This window comes from Solanum tuberosum, unplaced genomic scaffold (genome assembly GCF_000226075.1).
Source record: "Solanum tuberosum cultivar DM 1-3 516 R44 unplaced genomic scaffold, SolTub_3.0 scf00240, whole genome shotgun sequence".
In the NCBI taxonomy this organism is placed as follows: Eukaryota; Viridiplantae; Streptophyta; class Magnoliopsida; order Solanales; family Solanaceae; genus Solanum; species Solanum tuberosum.
In genome coordinates, this window is record NW_006239164.1 from 812,120 (window position 1) to 822,159 (window position 10,040).

A 10,040-nucleotide genomic window follows, 5' to 3' on the forward strand; every position below is an offset into this window, starting at 1 on the left:
TATCCGCTTTTGAGGTTGCGGAAAAACTACCTAATCATACAAACATTTCTATCATATTTACTAGTTCTTTCTATAGTATGAAAAAGTTACATATTGTCTCTTAATTAGTAATTTCATACTAGATGTCAAGTCTGATAGACTTAGATACATGTAATATACTACCATATACACTTTAAAATACAAATTCATAGGGAGAGAGACAAGCGAGATAGAAGGGACGTGAAGGAGAGAGTCTGTGTATTCCAGATACATGCAAATTATACTAGATACATGTGCCTGAGATACCAAATATATTATGAAATGCAGATACAAAGAGAGAGATGAGTGATGGAGTTAGATACAACGTAATCTAAAACAAACTACACATAATTTTGATCTCATGTATCCGAGATACATGATCTTGACGCGCCAGATACATGTATCTGAAGTTCAAATTTTGGTAAGATTTATAATATTAAAAATCACGAGAAGGAAAATAATTTTCGTAGTGGAATTTGTGTTGTTTGCTTTTAACTAATGTCTACCTTTTTTATTTTATAGGTTCACCCAAATTTAAAATGTCCAGACATATGCTACTGAGGTTAAAAAGTCGCATATGAAGTGAATGTAAAATTTGTCATAAATTAATGATAAATATATTTTTGAAATTTCAACATCCAAATCTCCTCCGAGTAAGCTCAAATTTGAAACAAAAGTTTCATGTATCATAAAAAAACAATTTCCAATTAACAATTTGTCAAAACAATAACAAATCTAACAAACTCATAATACTTTACGTTTAATCAATATGAATTTGAGTTATTCAAGAAGCAAAAAAAAAAAAAAAAGTGAGATTCCAAGAAAAATAAAAAAGACAAGAAGAAATCTTAAAAATCTTTCATTTGAGATTTTGAAAGAAACAAATCAAAGATTTTTTTTTCACAACATGCCATTAGGACCTAATATTACATATATAATAATATTAGTAGACATAAAATAAAGAAAGTGGTGTTATACTTATACTCACAATGACATGTTCTCCTCATTATCCGAACAAAATATACAAATGACATGTAATTTCTTTATTATTGTATGTACGTTAACAAAGACATAACAGCATGTAGTAGCCGTAGTCTTTCGTTTGAAAATGCTAAATCCTTTATTACAGCCCTCCTTCTCCCTTGGGATGATTTTACTTACTATAATAATACAGAAGTTTGATGTGAAGTGTGAACAAGAAAATGTTAAAACTTAGCTACCTTGAAATTTTCCCTTGTCTCCCCAACAACCATTCTTGAATCTACCTGTTTTTTACCCTTCTCAAACAGACAAACACAGAGAGAAATTTGGAGTAATATGCAAGTTGAAAGAATAATTAATGGTCTAGGGGGACATATTTTTGAGAATTTAGCTTTTAGATCAGATAAAGTTTGAATCTTTATTGTATTTTTTTTTTAAGACAGTTTATTTCATTGCTATTTGAGGAATAGTCCAAGTTTAGGAAGAAATCTCTAAAACCCCATGGGAGAAACAAGCTTAAGAGATCCCCATTTGCTTCGAAGTTGACTTTTCCATGCTTTTATTGAAAGGCCTAATCTTGAAGTGGGGTTTTACAGATTTTGGGATCCCCATTTGCTTTGAAGTTGACTTTTCCAAGACACTGAGGTACCAGAATATTGAAAAGGTTCAATCTTGAACTGGGGTTTTACAGATTGGGATCTCCATTTGCTTGGAGGTTGACTTTTCCAGGACATTTTTTGTACTAGGATCTTGAAAAAGGCCTAATCTTGAAGTGGAGTTTTCTTGTTCTTTTGGGATCCCATTTTGTAGATTTGGGGAGTGATGGGGGAAGAAGAGAAACTTCAAATTATTCATAGTGAGGGGGAAGAAGCCAAACTTCAAAATATTCATAGTGAGGATGAGGAAGTGCAAGAAAGTGAGCATAATAATGGGATCTGTAGTTCTATTTGTGCTCCAGTCAACTGGTTCAAAATGCTTGCTATGGAATTACACTGGAATTTTGTGTTTAGTGTGGTGATTGTATATGGAGTAAGCCAAGGACTTGGTGGAGCTTTTTCCAGAATAAGCACAGAGTACTATATGAAGGATGTACAAAAAGTGCAACCTTCTGAATCTCAGGTTTATTCAGGGATAACTTCAATCCCCTGGATGGTCAAGCCTCTTTGGGGTCTTCTCACTGATGCTGTTCCCATTTTGGGGTATCGTCGCAGACCTTATTTCTTGTTTGCGGGTAAAATATGCAATGCCATTTAGCTTTTATTTTGTTTTACTGCTGATTTTAGACTCTTGATTATCTGTTAGTTTAGCTGTAGTTAATGTTGTCTCAAGGCTGATAGCTAGTTGAAATCTGTCCACATAATATTATAGTACTTGCTAAAACTGGAAAATCCCATGTAGTTAGGTACATAAGTAGCGGGAAAAGGATAAGATGGATATGATATCTTCTCCAAAACTTTAGCTAAAACTCCTATGGCTCTCAGGCTCAACTGTCATTGAAAGAACGAAAGTCTTAGAATATGCTACTGGCACATATTTCTCTCCATTTTAAGAAAGCTTTTATCAGTATGTTAAGTAGTTTCTTTTGGTAGCATGCTCAGGGTGTAGCTTCAGTTGAGTCGCATGTCGGTTACAAACAACTCAAACTTAGGCTTGTAATTTGAGTTGAGCGTTTGAAGTACATTGCTGTTCTCAAATGGGTAAGAGTTTTAAGAATGCTGCCTGTGAGAATTGCAATTATTGGTGCATCATAATATTTAAATCATCTACAAATTCTTTGATGGAGAGGAAATTAAATGTGACTACAAACAAGTTAAGAACAAACCTGAGATTGCAATTTCCTTCTTGGGAATTTTCAAAAAAGTAAACAAAAATAAGTATTAGTTAAGGTGTTGAATACACTTATCCCTCATAGGGAATGTAAGGTTTTCATAAGCAAGTTTAGTGCCTGGGCCACTCCACCCACTGTCTTAAGATTTCCGGTACGATGCTCAAATTCTTTCATTTTATATCAAAGTCAAACATATTCCAAATTTTTGATTTATTTCACACATTTGTTTGTATAAGAGTTCCCAAAGGGGTTTATAATGTCTTGAGCTACTCCACCCATTGCCTTAAGTTTCTGAGATGGATGCTTAGATTCTTTCACCAAGTGTGTAGTGCTTCAGGTTTAAATGTCCAGACTTCATAGTACACTTTACAGGCACTAGAAAACAAGCTTATCTACTATATCTAGGATTAAGATTTCTATTTCATCTTTTAACACTTAATTAAGAAATAGGGTTGTGTTGAGTAGGGTAGGGAAGAATATTACTCACTAATCAATATATTCTTAAGCCAATTTAGTTGGACACAAATAGATTTTGTATAGGTTTAATCATAGTCTGTTCTTTTTCTCTATCTATTTCAGTCAGCTCACATATGACATACCATGTCCATTTGACATGTCTTGCAGAGCAGGTTCCATGAATATTTTCTTGTTTAGGTAATTTTGTTGATAACAGTGGTGTCCGCACCAACTTGTGCACACCTCGCCTATTCTATGGGGTACCTGCTACCACCTACTAGTATGGTACCGAGTAAATTTGTCCACAAAAGGCTTAGGTAGATGAGAAAGAAGTCATGAAGTGATTTGGTCTCTGCTGTGATTTGGATTACCTTAGGATTTCAAACAAATAAAACTTTGTTGGTTGTCATGCATAGACTAAGAGCATCTCTGAAGTTCCTAACAGTTGTAGTTATTCAATCATAAATATTGAAAGCTACAACATGAAGTTGAAGTGTGTGAGTATATATTGAACTTGTAAACTTATGTAAAACTTTCTAAGTGCTTTCGTTCGTCAACAATTTGAACTTTATCAAAAAAGATGTATATCATCAGGTAAGGAAATTCCTGGAATCAAAGATTTGTTACTAGAGAATTACTATTTATTGTCAGGCAATTGCTTACTGTAATTCTGACATGATACTAATAAAATTAGTAATCATATTCCAAGGATTAATAATCTTTTCCACCCCCTAAGGAGCAATCAAAAGATTGTAGGAACAAAAGGTAATGGAACTTCGGCAACTATGGGATTCAATGGAATGAGGTCTTCACATAATGTAGGTTTGGCAGGTAAGTATGCATTACAAGGGAGAATGTGATCCTTTGACAGTCAAGAAACCCTTTCCATCTAGTGTGATATTTGAAGTTTATTACACATTCCAGTCCAAGGGAAATGCCGATTTTATCACACAAGGATAAATATATTTGTAGCAAGGTTGGAGCATATCAATGAGAGTGTAACTATGTTGTATTATGTATGTGTATAATTTCGTATGAACTGAATATATGTATATGATCACAAAAAAGAAATTCCATAGTTAGAGGATTTGTAGGCATATTAATTAGTGTAAGACATCTTTTCAATTAACGTAACATAAATTGGACAACTTAATGAATTAGATATGGTACTCATAATCAGTACAACAACAACAATATATCCGGTGTAATCCCACAAGTGGGATCTGAGGAGGTGGTATGTGCGCAACCTTACCCCTACCTTCTGAATGTAGAGAGACTGGTTCAAATAGACCCTTCGCTCAAGTAAATCATATAAAAAAACAAATATGTATAGCAAATACAATAGCGAATAAGCCATGTTGAAAACAATGAAGCAGAGAACAGTAGCAACCACAAAATAGTATGTTAACTGAAGCAAAGAAACAATAGGTAATACTACAATTGAAGAAGAAGATAGTAGCAGAGTAATAATCAGTAGGATTAGGAATTTGCTAATAAGGTGATGACTTGCTCTCCTACATTTTCAAATAATTGGAATCTTCTCCAGCCTTCTAAGCTGTAGTTAGTGCAGGTGAGATGAATGACCCTTGGTGCATTTATAGGAACCTCTTAGGTTTAAGACTATAGCACTTTGAATATGCTTCTCATATTCTTTAACATTTGGCCAGAAAAGTGGCTACATTTACACTTCAAACTTCCGATAATACATTCTTATCCCCTCAAAAGGAACTGAAATATTCATATGATCTTAGAAGTCCTCATCTACTTCTGAAATGAATTTGGATTTAAATCTATTCTAGCTCCATGTAAATGACTCCATTCCATTCTACTAAAAAGAGACTTCCTTCTTGCTTTTGTTACAATTTGTTTTGAGCTATGTTGCTCGGACTCTTTAAAAATGTCGACGGGTGCGTGTCGTATCCTCCAAAAATAGTGTATTTTTGAAGGATCCGACACAGGCGCGGCAACATTTTTGGAGAGTCTGAACAACTTAGGTTTTGAGACACTCATCCCTGACATCACTAAATTGGAAATATATCTTGGTCAAAGAAAATGTTAACAACCTAGATTAATGTAGACATCAGTATTATTGTCTTTGAAGGAAGGATCATGTAAGTGTTGATATATATCTTGTTAACTAAGTTTTTAGTTTTATGGTACTCGCTAAGGAGACATTAGCTAATGCTGATGGAAGAAATTAATTCCCCTTTTCGAGTTTTCTGGAAGAAACTGATACAGTAAAATTTTCTTCTGCACTTGATGGCACTTCTACCATTTGCCTGCACCCTAAGGGAATATTGGTTGAAACTGATGAAATTTTCAAGTGTCTTGTGCTAGTTTTTCATGACATCCTTACCATAACTTGTTTAATGAATCAAAATGCTGACAAAAGTAAATTCAATGAAAAAAGTTAACTGAATATCGTCTCTGTTTATTATTTCTTTGGCATATTTGCTATTTTTTTCGTTCTGTTTATGAAAGCATGACATTAATGATTCCAGGTTCTCTTGGAGTTGTCTCCATGCTGTTCTTATCATTGCACAAGAACTTGCATATTGTGCTTGCACTGCTCTCCTTGACAGCAGGAAGTGCTGCTGTTGCTATAGCTGACGTGACTGTTGATGCATGCGTGGCGCAAAACAGCGGTTCTCATCCTTCCCTTGCAGCTGATATGCAAAGCTTATGTGCCTTGAGTTCCTCAATTGGGGCACTAGTGGGATTTTCTTTAAGTGGTATATTAGTTCACTTACTTGGCCCTATGGTTAGCTTTCTATCCATAATTTAAACAACTTTTTATATATTCATTATGGGAAATCTAGTGAATGTCTAATTATAGTAGATTACTTCTGAATCCTTTTCTTTGAAAAAAAGGGGGTATATGGCTTATTGTCCATACCAGCCGGGCTTGTTATTTTGGTAGGAGTTTTGCTCAAGGAATCTCCGACACACAACTTTGCTTATCAACAGGTACTTACATCTCATCTCTCTACTATTTGTGAACAACTCAGTCTCTAAAATCATAATCCGTCCTCAGGTAAATCAGAACTTAACTGATGCTGCCAAGGCTATGTGGAATACTTTGAAATGCCCGGAAGTTTGGCGACCATGTCTTTATATGTACTTATCCTTTGCGGTGAGTGTAGATATCCAGGAAGGAATGTTCTACTGGGCAACAGATGCAAAGGGAGGACCACATTTTTCAAAGGTGAATAACTGTTAGACATGTCACATTCCTATCAAGCTAAGTACATTTTAGAATCATAAATTCATTTAACTTACTGTTAACCAAAGGAAACTAATAACACATTTCTAAAATATCCAACTTGCAAGGCTTTAATTAGAGTGAGGAGACATCTCACACAAGAGAGGTTCTGCATAATTGAGAGTATCCCCCTCTAGGCTCTAACTAACAACACAAGACAAAATTATACAGGGACAAAAACAAATAAGGGAACTCAGAGGCCCAAGTTAACCTGCTTAGATGCTAAGCCAAATGTTGCTTACCCTATCAACTATACATACAGTAGGCCTCTCCTATCTTTTCATTTGACATCTTGGTTTGACTTCTCGTTAATGTTGTAAATGCATCAGAAAACCTTATTATCAAATTAAAATTAGTTCTTTTACTCTTTTTAGGGACCTAGTTGAATGCACTTTTCTTTCTTCCTATTTCATGTAAGTTCTCTTATTTAGAATGGAAGAAGCCCACATGAGTTATTCTATTAAGGTACAATACATAAACCAGCACTCAAACTTGGTCACAACTGGCAACTCAATACTCCAATTTAGAGAGTGCACGTCTAGATACCTCAACTTGGTCTCAATTGACAACTAAATACTCTAACTCGTCCCCAGTGTCTCGTGGACACTCGATGCTAACATGAAACATAAATTTTGGAGGTGTCTAGATGATCATTTTGTAAGTTGGAGTGTTCAGCTGACAAGGTGGAGACAGGTTGAGGTGTCTAGATGTGCATAAAGCATACTCAAAGTTAGAGTATGTATTTACTTGCCGGTTGAGGACAAGTGTGAGTGTATGCTTATGTATTATGCGTTCTATTAAACATGCGTACTTTTTTGGTATTATTGGTAGATGAACTCACAATGGAAATGTGAAATTCTGTAAATGCTTTATTCCTGCAGGAGTATATCGGATACATATCAGCAGTAGCCTCCATTGGATCACTATTAGGGGCTATACTGTACCAATATGGATTGAAAGACCATTCTTTTCGAGACCTGCTTTTTTGGACTCAGTTATTGTTTGGTCTGTCAGGAATGCTAGATTTGGTGCTAGTGTTGCGTTTAAATTTGAAAATTGGCATACCTGATTATTTCTTCATGGTGATGGATGCAAGTGTAACTCAATTGGTTGGACGGCTAAAGTGGATGCCACTTCTTGTTCTAAGTTCCAAGCTATGTCCTCCTGGCATTGAAGGCACATTTTTCGCCTTGCTCATGTCAATTGACAATACCGGACTTCTGACATCAACATGGTTTGGCGGATTGTTGCTTCATGTCTTCAAAATTACAAGGACAAAGTTTCATAATCTCTGGCTAGCCATTTTGATAAGGAACATTTTGAGAATCACTCCACTTTTTATACTATTTTTGATTCCCAGAAGTGATCCCAACTCCTCTATCCTTCCTGATGAGATGTCAGATTCAAAAGAAACCACTGGAGCCTCAGCAACTCAGAATGAAAATATCGAACTTGTCGCTCTGGTTCACAACATGGATACTAGATAGCGGAATATACATGTTTTTGAGCTTAACTATTTCCATAACCATACTTATAGAAGTGATTACCGGGTATGAGTTTTAGACACCACCCATTATTATTATTATTTTGGTTAAGTTTAGATAGTAAAAGTCATTGGATAGAAGATTCATTTTTCTATGTATTTTTACGAGTTTTTGTCACATTGACATCAAACATGTGAAAACAGAAATTACACTCTGTTAAACTTGCAAGGCACTTGTTTCTTGTGGATTATATAAGTATAATGTGATCCATCCACATTCAGCCTGATGATCTTTTACCATTTCATGCTCAATGTTCTATTAAAAATTGAATGTAATTCTTATCATATATGTAAATTCTTCTTTACACCTTGAAACTTCAGAAATGGATTGTGTTAAATGAAACCTCAAAGATGCTCTACTTTCTTATCAATTTTCTTCAACTCGTCCCCACAGTGTCTCATGGACACATGATGCTGACGTAACACATAAATTCTGGAGGTGTCTAGTTGATCATTTTGTAAGTTGGACTGTTCATTTGAGACACATTGGAGTTGAGTTGAGTTGTCTAGATGTGCATATTCAAAGTTGGAGTGCTTACTTATCAGCGGTGGCCAAGTTTGAGTATCTGTTTATGTATTACCAAGAACTACCCCTAGTTTGTTTTTGAAAAAAAAGGAAACAATGACAATACACTTTTAAAGTGATCTCATCTTTTCTTGATTTTACTTTCCTGTTTTTTTCTTTCCTCAGTTTCCAGAAAAAGTGTAGTTAATAGAAATGGACATAAAACAACTTTTGGCCCTTTTAACATGATCATCATTATTCTAAAGATTTGTTCCCTCATATCTAAGACACAATTGCTTTCTTTTAATGTATTCACCACTTTCTTGTTTTCATTAACAAACTCCTCAAATAAAGATATCCTACTTTAACTTTATCCTAGTCACTCATATATCATTTCTTTAAAAAGGGGACTTCATGAAGTTCTTTATAAGCATTGTATTTCCATTTCTTATTTGCTTCAATTAGATACCTTTACCATGACTAATAAATTAATACTAGTCCTAGCATGTCTAACTTCACTAATTTGTTCTACAATGTGTTTGAGTAAGGGAGGAGAAAGTTATGTTCGCGATGCATGTAGTGTGACTCGATATCAGGACCTCTGCCTCCACTCGCTAGCATCATTCTCGAGGACAGCCAAGGACAACCCTAGCAAGTGGGCCCGGGCTGGGGTCTCGGTGACAATAAGCCAAGCCAAGGGTGTCACTCAATCCTTGTTGAAATTGAGGAAAAACAATTTCTTGAAAGGGAAAGGTAGAGTTGCTATTTTAGATTGTGTTGATTGTTTGCAAGATGCACTTGACAATCTACACAACTCATTAGGGGTGCTAAGAAAACTTAGTAGCCAAACTTTTAATGACCAAATGGGTGATGTGACCACTTGGCTAAGTGCTGCTCTAACTGATGAAGACACTTGCTTAGATGGACTTGAAGACAAAAAGAGAAAGCAAGTGAAGTTACTCTTGAATAAAGTCACAAATGTGAGTTATATGACTAGTAATGCACTTGCTTTAGTCAACAAGCTTGCAACAACAGGACCACAATGCTTAGAAAATTCATAGTAGGACTTGCAGATTTTTCTTTATATGAATTTATTAGTCACTGCTTTGAAATGCCTTTTTTTTTTTTGTTAAGTTACGTTGAGCATCTATCAGAAACAACCTATCTATCTCTATGAAGTAGGGGTTAAGTCTGTGTACACTCTATCCTCTCCAGACCCTACTTATGAGATTATACTGGATATGTCGTTGTTGTTGGTAACCAGTTCCTATTATAGGTTAAGAGTATATAATGTATAAAAAAACTTTGTATTTTGTGTAAGATTTTTTTTTTTTTCCAAAAAAAAAGATTAATTTCTTGACATGTGCATTGCATGTGTATGTCGAATCATGTAATTCAAGGTTTTGTGAAATAATAGATCAAATATTTGAATAAATAAGAATGACAA

General features: G+C 34.9%; 2 protein-coding genes across 2 annotated transcripts; both read left to right on the forward strand.

Moving 5' to 3' along the window:
- The first annotated feature begins 1,096 nt into the window (after nt 1-1,096).
- Nucleotides 1,097-8,303, forward strand: LOC102589808 (probable folate-biopterin transporter 2). The gene is made up of 5 exons (XM_006357015.2): nt 1,097-2,230; nt 5,785-6,044; nt 6,155-6,250; nt 6,318-6,488; nt 7,427-8,303. The coding sequence occupies exons 1-5, from the start codon at nt 1,822-1,824 to the stop codon at nt 8,030-8,032; spliced, it is 1,542 nt and encodes a 513-aa protein (XP_006357077.1). The 5' UTR covers nt 1,097-1,821; the 3' UTR covers nt 8,033-8,303.
- Nucleotides 8,304-9,036: 733 nt separating this feature from the next.
- LOC102590135 (21 kDa protein-like) lies at nt 9,037-9,897 on the forward strand. The gene has a single exon (XM_006357016.2). The coding sequence runs from the start codon at nt 9,070-9,072 to the stop codon at nt 9,652-9,654; it is 585 nt and encodes a 194-aa protein (XP_006357078.1). The 5' UTR covers nt 9,037-9,069; the 3' UTR covers nt 9,655-9,897.
- Nucleotides 9,898-10,040: the final 143 nt, after the last annotated feature.

Excerpts from the sequence above, each read along its gene's own strand:
- LOC102590135 (XM_006357016.2), top strand. The coding sequence starts at position 9,070 with ATGACTAATAAATTAATACTAGTCCTAGCATGTCTAACTTCACTAATT.
- LOC102589808 (XM_006357015.2), top strand. The coding sequence starts at position 1,822 with ATGGGGGAAGAAGAGAAACTTCAAATTATTCATAGTGAGGGGGAAGAA. Across the intron at positions 6,251-6,317 it reads ACAACTTTGCTTATCAACAG|GTAAATCAGAACTTAACTGA; the intron begins GTACTTACATCT and ends ATCCGTCCTCAG. Across the intron at positions 6,489-7,426 it reads GAGGACCACATTTTTCAAAG|GAGTATATCGGATACATATC; the intron begins GTGAATAACTGT and ends TTATTCCTGCAG.